The sequence below is a fragment of the Lactuca saligna genome, chromosome 9 (genome assembly GCF_052625555.1).
Source record: "Lactuca saligna cultivar CGN05327 chromosome 9, ASM5262555v1, whole genome shotgun sequence".
NCBI lineage: Eukaryota > Viridiplantae > Streptophyta > Magnoliopsida > Asterales > Asteraceae > Lactuca > Lactuca saligna.
The window spans coordinates 12,193,371-12,207,124 of NC_136425.1; the positions used below are offsets into that span (position 1 = coordinate 12,193,371).

General features: G+C 34.5%; 1 protein-coding gene across 3 annotated transcripts; it reads right to left on the reverse strand.

Annotated features, from left to right (window-relative positions):
* Nucleotides 1-345: 345 nt before the first annotated feature.
* Nucleotides 346-3,171, reverse strand: VPS25 (E2F/DP family winged-helix DNA-binding domain-containing protein). 3 transcript variants are annotated; one of them, XM_078976102.1, is made up of 8 exons: nt 3,104-3,122; nt 2,977-3,071; nt 2,678-2,766; nt 2,163-2,302; nt 1,715-1,768; nt 1,224-1,312; nt 1,076-1,151; nt 346-651 (listed from the first exon to the last, which is right to left on the reverse strand). In XM_078976102.1, the coding sequence occupies exons 3-8, from the start codon at nt 2,734-2,736 to the stop codon at nt 530-532; spliced, it is 540 nt and encodes a 179-aa protein (XP_078832228.1). In that variant the 5' UTR covers nt 2,737-2,766; nt 2,977-3,071; nt 3,104-3,122; the 3' UTR covers nt 346-529. The 3 variants fall into 3 exon arrangements, with proteins under 3 accessions (XP_078832228.1, XP_078832227.1, XP_078832229.1); XM_078976101.1 differs by having other exon boundaries at nt 2,977-3,171; XM_078976103.1 differs by lacking the exons at nt 2,977-3,071; nt 3,104-3,122 and having other exon boundaries at nt 2,678-2,970.
* Nucleotides 3,172-13,754: the final 10,583 nt, after the last annotated feature.

The window sequence follows — 13,754 nt, forward strand, 5'->3', positions numbered from 1 at the left end:
CTCTACCATTATAAAAGGCAAATTATGTGGAATAGCAACCATAATGTATAAAAGCAAAAGCCATGTAATTTGATTTCTTTACCCATACTAGCTTTTTCTTTTACCGATATAAAAACAGCATACTTTACTTATTACCTACTTAATATTTTTTTACCCATATTAACAGAAATGTACTTCATTTTTTTATGTATCACAGAAATGTAAGTATGTTGCTATTATATGTAACGCAAAACATAATCACGATGCTATTATGGTTTACGTACTGCTATTGCTATTATCGGCAAAGAAACATAACATGTGTTATGATTATGTGTAAATAAATGTTAAGTATATTGCTATTAAGGGTAAAAAAACAAATACATTGCCTACATTGGTAAAAAAAAGTAAAACATGTCAGCTGTTTCCTACAATTTGCCTCGATATAAAAAACAAAATACAATAACTGTGTCATCTTTTTTCCACCACAAAGATGATCCAATCCAGCATATAATAAGTGTTGCAAAAAGAAATGTAATGATTGAAGTACAAATCAAACAGAAAATTTTACGCCCTCATCATCTGTTGAAGTTCCCTTGAAGATTGCAAGTTTTCCTTTGTTTTCCAGAAGTTTAAGTGCCCTCACTAGAACAGTTCGGTCCATTCCATGGATATCTGAGATAGTTTCAAATCTTTTTAGAGCGATTGATTTGATTTCATTTTTTTTTAATCCGAGTAAATTTACATTTTTTGTCCCTAGATGTAGCCGGTTTTTGCAAAATTTGGTCCCAAAAAGTTTTATCATGCAAATTTGGTCCGTATTGAGGTCCTTGTAACGTTTTTGGTCCCTGTTCCAAGTGAAAGGACTATTTTTGGTCCCTGAATATAGCTAATTCTTTTTGCCAATTTTGTCCCAATAAAATAGTTACTTTACTTGGGAACAAGACCAAAAATGTTACAAGGATCTCAAATAAGGACCAAAACTGCAAGAGAAATTTTTTTGGAACCAAAGTCGAAAAAATCAGCTATAATTAGGGACCAAAGATGTAAGATAGTCTTTAAATTATTTTTTGCAAAAATAAATGGTCAGTGAAATTACCTGTTCCACGTGACTCGATCCCTGAACGTATTTCCTCAATTGTCATTACACTATCCTCTAATCCATTCTCCTTAACCTAATAAATCGATAATCATTAAAAAAAACATCCACTTACTCTGATAAATGAAAAGAATAGCATAGTACATACAAAGCGTATGATGAGGTCAGCCCAATCTTTTATACGATGCCACAAGATAAGACATTGCCTATGACTCTTGTCCATCCATTCTGCACGTCCTGTTAGGATATTACCATTTCAAACAGTCAGGACATGACATGACACAACAGGTGGTACTGTGTTTAACATGCCTCAGACTGTGCAGTCTGAGACCGGTGTCAATGAGACAAAAATGGTGATAGTTTGTGCCACCCAAAAAAGGTGGGGCAAGGATTCACTCTCAATCTAACATATGTGCAAAAGACATAAATGCCCTTATCATCCGCATCATTGAAAATAGCCCTAGAAAGCTTGTCCAGTCCATTGTTGTCCCGTGTAACAAACACAGCCTATATTTCTTACTAGTTTTACATATTATATTTATAATTTAAAGGAAAAAAAAAACTATTGTTGAATATGTGTGACTAGGAATCCTAACAAAAAGGGATAAAGAAAATCAAGAAAGTAAAATGGACACGAACCATCCAAGACTATGGCTGACAGGAAAGCTTCTCTTGCTTCATGATTCAGAGACCCTGCACTACCACATTCAAAACTTATTCACCACTACAGTTGAATAAATCAATCATAAATAATTTCATCTAATTTTAGCAATTTTGTCAAATCATTTCAAGAATCAAGTTGATATCTTGTTTAAGACTACCACATTGAACACAATGAAGCTTTGGTTTTTTCTTGGTTTTAAGGAAGTCATCAATGACATTTTGACAACTTATCATATATAAGAATCATCAATACTAATCACAAATAAGATACCAAAAAAAACACACACACACAGTACAGTCTACAGCGTGCAAAAATGAGCCATGGAACAATAGTTTATTTGGAACATAAAACGAAGTACAACGGTATGGAAAGTCGAATATGCCTCCAAGGACTATTTGACAAGTGAAAGAAGGGAGTGCTTACTTTCAATTGCAGGGTTGGAGAACAGGGGAAAGTCTTCTTCCAATCCAATTATAAATATCTTTTGTGTTCGACAATAATCAAGAATAAGTTCCTTCCATAGTTGTATTTGCTTCTCTCTTGTTTCTCTCACAGGCTGCAACCTGATGAAAGATGCAATGTAAATACAAAACTGATCCCAAACAGAGACCAAACCATGTCAATAGGGATTCTCAAGAAAATGCTCAAACCTAGTTACTGGATACAATTAACTTCAAGAAGGCAATAAACACTTATAATTTTTTTACGATAAACAGTTATCTTATCAGTTGTAGTGTAGCTTTTTCAATATCCAATTTGGGATTGCACGCATAATAGTTCTACTTGTCTTTGAAAGATCTTTGACTATTTCTACCTTCAGAAGGTACATCTTTTCTAACAATAACAATACAGGGACAGTAGGCGATTTATAATTCTCCATATAGATGGCTAGAGTGAATTTAACAATAAACGTAGCTTGGAAAAAAGTAAGTCATTACGTAAAGTAGGGCGGATAATTAAAGAAGTGGGGCAACTTATGATCGCCAAGTGTCTGCATCGTCTTGCACTCAGAATTAACTTCGTAATCCTGCAGAAAAATCAAATATGATGCTTGTTGTTATTTAGAATTGAGAAAAACCAGTCCGATTTCTGAGTGGTACATAAGTCATATAATCCCTTAAACTCTAATTTCGCAAACGAAATCACAATCATGACTCATAGTGCCTTAAAGTACAAATCTCAATTTCACCACCAAAAGCAACAGAAGTCGTAAGGAGTGTAAGAGAGGAAATGTTACGATAGCTTTAAGCGAGCAATCACAAATTGCGTTACTGTGAGCGTTCTTTTGCAACACGATGATCAATTAGATGTATCTAGACGAATCGGTTTGACCTAATAGATGTATCTAGACGAATCGGTTTGACCTAATTTCCCAGTAGAAAAGCTGTCTATGTGTTGGAGATACTGGTGATAACTGGTGATATCAGGTGACCTATGGATAGATTTGCGTAAAAGTAATGAACTTAAATTAGTTTAACTAGTTTAACTATGTGATAATAAAAATTTAATATCAATATTTAAACATTAAATATTTTATAAAATAATATTTTTAGGTAACATAATATAATCTTTTAAAATATTTATAAAAGAAATCAAATATTCTTTAAAGCATTTATGAGATTTTATTATCAAATTAATATAATTATTTTCTTTTCTTATAAAACTTGGTAGAAATTTGTGTAATTTTATTATAAGAAAATGGAAATTTTCAAAAAATGACAAGTGTAAAATAATAATTGTAAAACTCCTACAAAATTACATGTGACAAAACTCTTAAGAATTTAACAAGTAACAAAAAAAACCTTCATTTATTAGGGAGGATTGATCCTAATGTATTTTTCTTGCCTGAACAATGTACACATTGACGTGCTTAGTGGGGTTGGATATTTGCTTTTAGAATGATTTTTAATTTTTTTTAAAAAACTAAAAAAATGTTTGGGTAATAGAAAAGTTCTTTTAAAATGACTTTTTGCAAAGGAAATATGGGTTTCAAAAAAACATAAAAACCTGATTTTTTGTGATTTTACAGGTAAAAGTTACACGAAAAATCATTTTTTTAATCGAAACATATTTTAAATAGCTCATTTTGCAAAAAAAATCATTCTACAAAAAGGACTTTTGACGTTCAAAAACAATCCTAAACACCCCCTTAATTGGTCCTTATTACCTGATTTGTAAAACGAATCTAATTAAATCATTTATCTCCAACGCACCTTTTCCAAATCAAGGTAAAAAAAAAATACCATTTTTTGCAATTTTAAGAGCTTTGCAGAGGAAGTACACGTTGACCTACTTGGTGGGTGTTTGACATTGCTTTTAGAATGACTTTTAACTTTTTTTAAAATCCAAAAGATGTTTGGATAATAGAAAAGTTCTTTTGAAATGACTTTTTGCAGAGGAAGTATAAGTTTCAAAAAGTCATAAAAACCTGAATTTTGAGAATTTACATGTAAAAGTTACACAAAAAATCATTTTTTTTAATCTAAACACATTTTAAATAGTTCATTTTGCAAAAAATCCTTCTACAAAAAGGACTTTTGACGTTCAAAAGCAATCCCAAACACCCCCTTAATTGGTCCTTATTACATGATTTAACTAACTGGTTTGTAAAACGAATCTAATTAAATCCATTATCTCCAATGCACCTTTTCCAAATCAAGGTCAAAGAAAAACACCATTTTTTGCTTTGATCAGAACTCTTTTTTTTATATTTTTTTTAGGTTTCGCTTTTGCATTCAGGAGATTCAAAAACAATAAAATATTCAAAAACAAAATGAAAGCAACTTAATTTCATAGAGATTATGTAAGAATAGTAAAAGTTTGTGTTTTGCCCAACCCCAGTGCAAAATGGTTTTGTATAGTCGAATTTATGGGAAAGGGCAGAGTTTTCTATGAAATTAGGCGCACTCTCAATCACACCATATGGAATTGTCAACCGATAGAATCGCACAGCAAATGGGCAATCGTGCTTGAGAAATCACATATGAAAGGGTTGTCACGTACCTTAAGCTGCTGCAGGGATGAGTATTTGTATTCTCACAATAGGGGGCGTAAATAGAACCCTAGAATCAGACCTGGGTTCGAAGTTGCAAAGGGCAGGGTTAATTCGAGATTCTCGAGTCACACCAGAGGAAGTGTTGTATCTGGTAAGCGCTGATTCTTTGAGCCCTAGCAGTCGATGAGAAGGGCGTTGGTTAAAACGATAAGCTAAGGGAAGTAGCTGTTTGTTTTTTAACATTTGTGGGTTGTTAAAATAAACTAAAATCTAATTAAATTAAACTAATTAAAAACACATAAAAAAGTTTTTCAATAACTAAAATCTATTAACTTTTATCTACCATTATATAAAAAGTAAAAATAAAATTGTACAAATTAACATATATATTTGATAAAAACCAATAAACTATGATCACAAAGTTATACCTAAACATTGTAATTAGGGATAAAAAAACTTAATATATAAAATTGATGAAAATAAACTTTGATTTTAAATGAAATTTTTTAAAATTATCATTTTACTTTTTCAATTAAATAAATGATATTGTATTAAATAATGTTTTATAAACTTGGGGTAAATTACACGGATGGTCTCTATGGTTTAGGCTCCTCAACTCACCGAGTTTTCTCATTAAACCCCGCAACCCAAACAACTTCTACTCGCCGAGTTGAGGCCCCTCAACTCGTCGAGTAGACCCTTTAATCTTCATGATTCTTCATTTTCGACACGTCGAGTTGGCTCCTCTAACTCGCAAAGTTCAACTCCAAGTTGAGCTAAATGCCTAAATTCAACAATTAACCTTCTAGATTCTGGGTGTTACAAACAAAATAATTAATAAACAATTAAATATATATGACAAAATTGCAAAAATGGTCCTTGTGGTATGCATTTTTTTGGGGTTTCAGTCCAAAACCTCGACTTTTTTTATTCATGGTCCTTTTAGCCTAGTTTGTATGTAGAAATGGTCCCCCGACTTAACTTCCGTTAAGTTATTACTGTTAACCCCCTCATGTGCATCTCACATGAGGGTATATTTGTCTTTTCACATATAAAGGACCATTTTTGCACCTAAAAAATATATCCCCTTTTTTTAAAATAAAAATTAATACCTATTTATTTATTTTAATAATTAAAAAATTAAAAGGCCTCTCTCTCTCTCTCTCTCTCCACCCAAAACACAATCAACAGTTTTGATTTGTGTATGTGTGTGTTTTCATTTCTGAAGGTGTTTCTGGGTTTTGTTTCAACCACCATCTCTAACCCTGGTTTTTAGATTTGTAATAAATGTAGCTTTTTAGATCGAGTAAGGGAAGAAACGAGTGAGGCGGACGATTGGAGTCTCCAACGGTGGCTGGTGATCGTGAGGAGGGGTGGCATGGATCTCCGGCGAGCCCTCCTTCGTTGTTCCTTTTCCCGATCCGGCATCAAAACACACATGGGAGGAAGGAAGTTGCAGTCGCCGATCAAAGGGAGTGTCATAGGTGCTCAATCGGACTGATGAAGGAAAAATAAGATCGAAGGTAGCAAGGGCTGCTTAAGCATTGATCTGTGAAGGAGAAGGAATGAAGGAAGATCCGAGTGAAACAGGTAAGCTACGACAACAACTTCTGTAAGGAAAGGTGCAAAAGGGGGAAGATGTGATGAATAACCGAAGGAGGTGGCAAGGCTGCTCCCCGGCGAGTCTCATCGTGGTTTCTTTCTCGTCATCGATAGCAACGATTCGGAAGGGAATCAGAGCAGCTGCAACAACAACGATTGAGGTGGGGTGTTTGGGGTTGTGCTTTTTCGATTGTAGGAGGGTTGCAGAGGTGTTGAACATCGATTGCAGTCATCGAGAGGGTTGTAACTCCTCTTGATCTCACCGGAAACAACCATCCAAAAGTGTGTTTATTTGTTTGATGCTCGACAGGGGATTTTGGGTGATGCTTCTTCAACAATGGTGTTTGGGAAGAATGTCACAACTGGAAATTTTGTGTCATGTAATCTATACATTCAACCTAATGTGAATCAAAAACTTCAATCAAATACAATATACAAGCACTACAAGTAGTCACCAAACAATTGGAGACCCTAGAAGTTCTTGTTAAGTCCATTTTGGACTAGGACTTCCTATTTGGATCCAAATGGACCAATAAGCTTCCAATTGGACTATCATGGGCTTAGGACCCTAATTGGGCTCTAATTGGACCCACACTAATTTATTTCAACATTTTAGGTCATATTGGGCCTAGAATGAAATAAATCACAAGCTTTGATCCATAATTTAACCTAACCTAGCTTAATAAAGCATAAAAATCACAATTTTAATTTATAAGGCCAATAAATACCCTAAACTACCCCTAATGTTGGGCTTAGGGGCAAAAAGCCCAATTTTTCCTTCTTCCCTCCCCATTCTCGGCCCAAGCCCAAGGAAAAGGGAGAGTTGACCTTGGGTTGCCACCTCACCTTTACATGTTGGACTTCCATGCATATAACTCATGTTTCCAAGCAAACATCATATCAAGATCACTTCTTTTTCTCTCCTCTCTCCTTGTTTCGGCCGAGAGCAACACCACACACACACAAAACACTCACAAACTCTCTCTAAAATTCACTCAAGGCTTCCTCTTCTTCCCTCTCCAAAATCTCGAGTTCTAGGAAGCATTCAAGAGGAAATCTCCACAAAATTCTTCATCTAAGGTAAGATTATGCATAGATCTATGGTTTAAATTCTTTTGTTATCAAAATCCTTTCCTAATCTATGCAAAAATCGTAATCTTGTATCCTAGAACCATCTCAAAACTCGAGATCTTCTTCAAAGGGAGCTAAGGCCAAAAACACTTCATTTTCCTTCCATTTTTCCTTGCAAAACCGAATCAACACCCCAAGGTGAGCTTCATACCCCCTATTTTCTGTTTTTATGAGTTTTGTGGGGGGGGGGGAAATACAAGTGAAAGTGTAGATCTATATGTGTTTTGTATGCCTTGTATGATTTCCATGCTTATATGTATGCTTTTATGTGTTTTTATGTTGGATCTAGCATTAAAACCCATCAAAACCGAGATATATCTTGTGTTAAATGATTTTAGCTTCAAATATATTTCTAAACACAAAGTATTTCAAGAAAAATGGCTAAGTGGTTTAGTAATAATTTTCTTTGGGTTAAAAACACAAATTTTGGGCCTAAAATGTGAAAAATGCAAAAATAAGGGCCCAAATTGACATTTCACAGATTCTGATGGATGAAGTGTGCCAAAACAGTTTCCATAAATAAATTTCTGGAAATATACTCATTTAGGGGATTGAAAACATAAATTCCAAGCTTAATGGGCTAAAAATGAAAATTTCGGCCCAATAAGGCCCATTATGCGAATTTTTCTGTTTTGGAGGGCCAAAACTGTAACTTTCTGTAAAACAGCAGACTATAAGTGTTCCAAATCCTTTTCAAAGGTTTAAAATGCTTTTTAAATTTAAAAAGGACCAAAGTTGCAAAAATTTTCCAATTTGGGCCAAAATTGTCAAAGTTGCGAAAAGAAGGGATTAAAACCGAGAAAACTGCATTTTCAAGGACTTAAACTGTTTTCTATGAAAAATATGCTGAAAAATATTAATTTCAATAATTTTTGGTGTTAAAATGTCAAGAAAAATAGTTTAAGGACCAAACCGGGAAGTATTTAATAAAAGGGTTGAAAATGTAAATTTTACAAATAATGAGGGGCTGACAACAGGAATATTTCAAGGCTAGTTCAATGTACACAATTTGATCAAATAATTGCACCGCGACTATCGACGAAATACAATACATTACAATACCCAAAAGTCGTTGTTAAACGAATTGGCTCGGTCTCGAGCCAATAGAAATCTACAACTACTAACACTACGACACTACGATTCATACAAGTAACGTTTGGTAATACATACACATGCGAGTGTGCACAGACGTCTACGCACCATCTTTGGGCCCCACAAGTGTAAAATCTTGTTCGTTGAGCCTAGCTAGCCCAATGACCTGATCTTAAGGCTCGAAGACATTTTTTTTACGGTGTGTTGGGTTTTACCGATCCGACACAACGTAAATGGACTTTCAATGGCTTGTATACCACCGGTCCCCAAGGGTCCTTTGGTATTGCTAGTAAAGTCTACATTTCATGCGAGGCGGGTCGGGGACCCCTCGTACATTTTATCCCCAACCGGCTAATGGAGTTACCGGGGTCTTCGTGACCTCTTTCTCTTCGGATGTGGGACTACACCTAGTCAGGGCGATTGGATAACGCGATTAGTACTGACGACGCCTTCGGAGTCGTTAGTATAACTATAAACTGGGCGTTTGTGTAACGCGGGTTTGTAGTAAATAATCCTGCTCGAAAACCTTCCAACGTCGCCTGGGACTGACACTATACGCTATGCAATGGTTTCAATGTAACATCACGTAATTCAAGGAACTAGGAGAACATCGGGTTTTCCTAGGGTTTTCAATACTTACAAATTTGAAATGCATACATTCTAAACGAACATTTTTTTTTTTTTACAAGTATAGAAACAAACAAGCATACCTATGGATCTTCACAAACGTTTTCGGAAACTTATCTTTTCAGAAAATATCGGATTTTCTGGTGGTTCTTCAAACAATACAAAAATTCGATTTCAAACACTACTTATGAACTCACCAACATTTCATATGTTGACGTTTTTCAAAATACTTGTATTCTCAGGGAGCCAGTGAATCAAGGGAAATCATATCCAGTGACGGTTGCGGTTTATTTTTGTATGAATTGAACAACTTAATTTTTGGGGAATGTAATGTTTAAACAATGTATGATATGTAAACACTACTGGTTGTACTATGTTGATGAATGGTGACGAATGTTGTTATGTTTCATATATATTCAATGTTATGGTATTCAATTGAGTCACGACAGCCCCGGACGTTTCCGCCGTCTGGTTCGGGGGTGTGACAAAGAAGAAAAGGGAAGATAGAGTGAGGAAGACGAGAGAGAGAGAGAGAGAGAGAGAGAGAGAGAGAGAGAGAGAGAGAAAGAAATATGGTCCCTTAGGTATTAATTTTTTTTTATAAAAAAAATAGTATTAATTTTTTAATTATTAAAATAAATAAATAAATAATATATTTTTTTTAAAAGAGGGATATATTTTTTTCGGTTGCAAAAATGATCATTTATATGTGAAAAGACAAATATACCCTCATGTGAAATGCACATGAGGGGGTTAACAGTAATAACTTAACGGAAGTTAAGTCGGAGGACCGATTCTACGTACAAACTAGGTCAAAATGATAATGAATCCAAAAAAATCGAGGTTTAAATTGAAACCCCAAAAAAATGCATACCACAAGGACCATTTTTGCAATTTTGTCTATATATATATATATATATATATATATATATATATATATATATATATATATATATATATATATATATATATATATATATATATATATATATATCACAAAAGTAACGTTTAAACAACAAAATAAAGTCACTTCAAAAACAAACTAAAAAAACAATTTCATTCTTAAAATGAAACACAAACAATAAACCATTAAAATTGCCCTAATGAAAACATTTAAACATAAGAAATTGAATTAGAATATCGAATCACACACTAAAACTAAGGCATAAACACATTAGATTTTAGTAGCTAACAACACAACAAATTCTTGTGATTCGGCCATGAAATATGTTCACCACCAAATTCTTATGGTTCATCATCCAATTTGTTTTCTCTAATTCATTCACAATCAGAATACCCATTTTTTAAATTTGTTCATCTTTATTGTTTTATATATTATATTTGTAATGGAAAAGTTCGCAAAGAAAGACATCAAGTGATTCCTTTGATGTGTTTCTTGAATACCCTTCATCTTTGTCATCAAACTCATCATTGACCACAAAGGTTTAGTCTCATTCATGGTATTCTGCATCCAAATATCTATCTTCAAATTCTAAGTCACATACGTCTGGAGTCTGAGTCTTTGTAATTGTCATTTTCACTCTAATTACTCGAAAGTTAATAGAAATTTACTTTTTTTCACCAAACACACTTCAAACATTCAATACATTTCAGTTATGGTCTTCAATAGTGTAATTTCACGATCGAACAGTCTTCGATGTGTGTTCCGCTCCAGTTCATGATCTTACCCACTAGCCAAACTTTATATTGAATAAGTGGATGTTTAGAATTGAACTAGGTGTATGCTTGCTTTGAAAGAGATGTTTTTTATCCAGGTAAGTAATGATTCAAAGGATAATACTAACATGATAAAGACTGAGAAACAAGTAACTAAACAATTATTTGGTCAACACTTAACAAAATTGAAAAATAAGATTTTTAGTTTAGAAAAAAAGTAATTGTCAAAATCAAGAAAAAACAAAAACTTATTGTCTTTTGACAAAATTGCAAAAATGGTCCATGTGGTTGACATAATTCTGTAGTTTTGGTCCAAAACGAAATGTTGATGCACTACTGGTCCAATTTTAGATATCTTGTGTGGTTTTGGTCCTTATGGTTGTATTTTATTGTGTAATTGGTCCACATCCCACCTAAAATGACTAATATTCCCCTTAAATAATTATATTTTAATTTCTTTTATTTATTTTCTTATTCTTATAATAAAATGAAAAACAAAAAGAAAATAAACCCACCACTCACTCACTCGCACACACACACACAAACACACACACACACTCTCTCTCTCTATCTCTCTTTCTCTCTCTCCCTATCTCTCTCTCTCTCTCTCTTTATATATATATATATATATATATATATATATATATATATATTTCTCCTATTATTTCTTTCTCTCTCTCTCTCTCTCTCTCTCTCACACACACACACACACTCTCTAATACTTCGTCTGCTATGAAACATAGGTTGTGGTGGTGCGTCGGTAAGCCACCGAGACAACAACCTCATCTCTCGCACTTCTTTTCTCCTCCCATCTAGGAAACTCCACCGAACCCCCACCTGCCTGCCTTGTTCCACCGAACCATTCTTCTGTCCACATTCCCTTCGAGTTTCATCGTTGGATGCCGCCTCTGTTCTTATTTCTTCGAGCGACCCAAGGTCCGTGAGTCAGTTACTTTGTGTCTCTTAGATCACTGCCGAAGATGAGGAAGAAAACCCCATGAAGGGTCACCACTCTCGAAGAAATGCTTCATCCCTCTCGATAGAAGGACCTCTTCCTTGTTTCCTTTCTTCATCACAATGAACACAGCAGGCCCTCATGTTCTTTTCAAAATGCTTTGTTTATCCCCTTTTTATCCTGATTAAAACAAGAGATGGGGCTTATGAGCCCTAATTTCATTAAGCTCCATGTATTGATGTCACTCCTACGATAAGTTTTTTTTACCAGAAATCATCAATTTCTCCTCTATCAATTTTACATGAGTTTTCCAAAATTCGATCTTACTTTCAATAAAAATCGATATTACTTTCAGTGGAATTGATAATCTGAAATCGATGAAACCAGAAAAATGGCGATGTTCATGCGAAGCTATGTGATTAGGGGATAAACAACTGATGATGGAGTCGATATCTTCATTTTTCAGATATCAACGTTGCCACCGCCACCATCTGAATAACCTTAACCCAAGTGCAAATATAGAAAACTCCTTTTGTTTAAAACACTATCACTAGGTGGCGTCCGGTGATTTCTAGGTGGATATGGAGGTGCTTGAAAGTGGTGATGGTGGACAGTAGTGGCACTTGGAAAAACTAGGAAAACTCCTAGTGCAGATATATAAAACTTGTAACGCTTGTGTTTCTGAGCCTGTCATTAATGTTGATATAATAGTATAGGTTAACATTTGTAACCCGTTTTGAAATAATATAAGTGTATTGTGACAACCCGAAATTTCCATTTGTACGAACATTATCTATTCAATTGAAATTAGTCCAATTTCAGTGAATTTCAGACTTTTCCGTATAAGTTTGTGTACATTAGGGTTTACAGTTATGGAGTTATCAGGAGAGTGGATGCTCATGGGTTTGTGAAACTTGAGCCTTTCAAACTTCATAATGTTAGAATCAAATTTCGGAATAAAAATATTTTTTGTCAAAATAATTCAGGACTATAAATAGATTTCTGAACTAAATTCATTCATTATTCACATTTCCAACTAGAGAAAATCCATTTTCTCTCTCACGGATCTTCGGGTTTTCATCCCAAATCGTGAGTCTACTTTCCTAGATGTGTTTTAATGCTTGTTATATGCTTAATAACATTGTTTACATGTCAAATATGTAAGATCCGGGAGTTTACCGCCCAAGAACGTTCTTGGGGAGTAAACTCCAAAACGAAGCCTAAAGGCTATCTAGTCTCGTTTCCTTGTTAGGTAGCTAGTTAAGGACATTGTGTAGAATCATTTGAGGCTAGAAATCAATCAAGAACACAAAGCTTTTGGAGTTGACGACCCAAGAGTTTCTTGGACCGTAAACACCAATTTCAAGGGGCTAAATGAGCCCTAAACACCCCTAAGGCTTTAAGACAATTACCCTCTAATACTTGTAGCTAATTTGGAGACTTAAACTCATCAAAATCATCCCTTAAAGGGAGTTTACAGCCAAGGAATATCTCTTGGTCCATAAACTCCAAGTAAAGGCACAAAAGTGTGCCTAAAGTCCCCTTTAGCCTTAAACAAAAACCTAGAAGCTATCCTTTGTGTGCAAGAGGCTTAAAAGAATTAAAACAAACACCCCATAGGAGTTTACGGCCGTAAACTCTAGGGGTTATGGTCTTTAGGTCGTAAACTCCTCCAAGGAGCATTCTAGGGCCCTAAACTACCTAAAGGATTAATCTACCAATGCTAGGCTTATTCTAGAATTCATTTAGCACACTTAAACACCCAAAACCACCAAGACAAGAGTTCACGGCCGTAAACTCAAGGGTTTACGACCGTAAACTCCTTGTGTGGATTTTATTGGGTGGTAAACTCTTATACAAGGTCCTTGGAAGCTTTTCAATCCTTTTGCCTTATCCCATATCGACTTAGATGCAACCCTTAGGACCTATAACACTT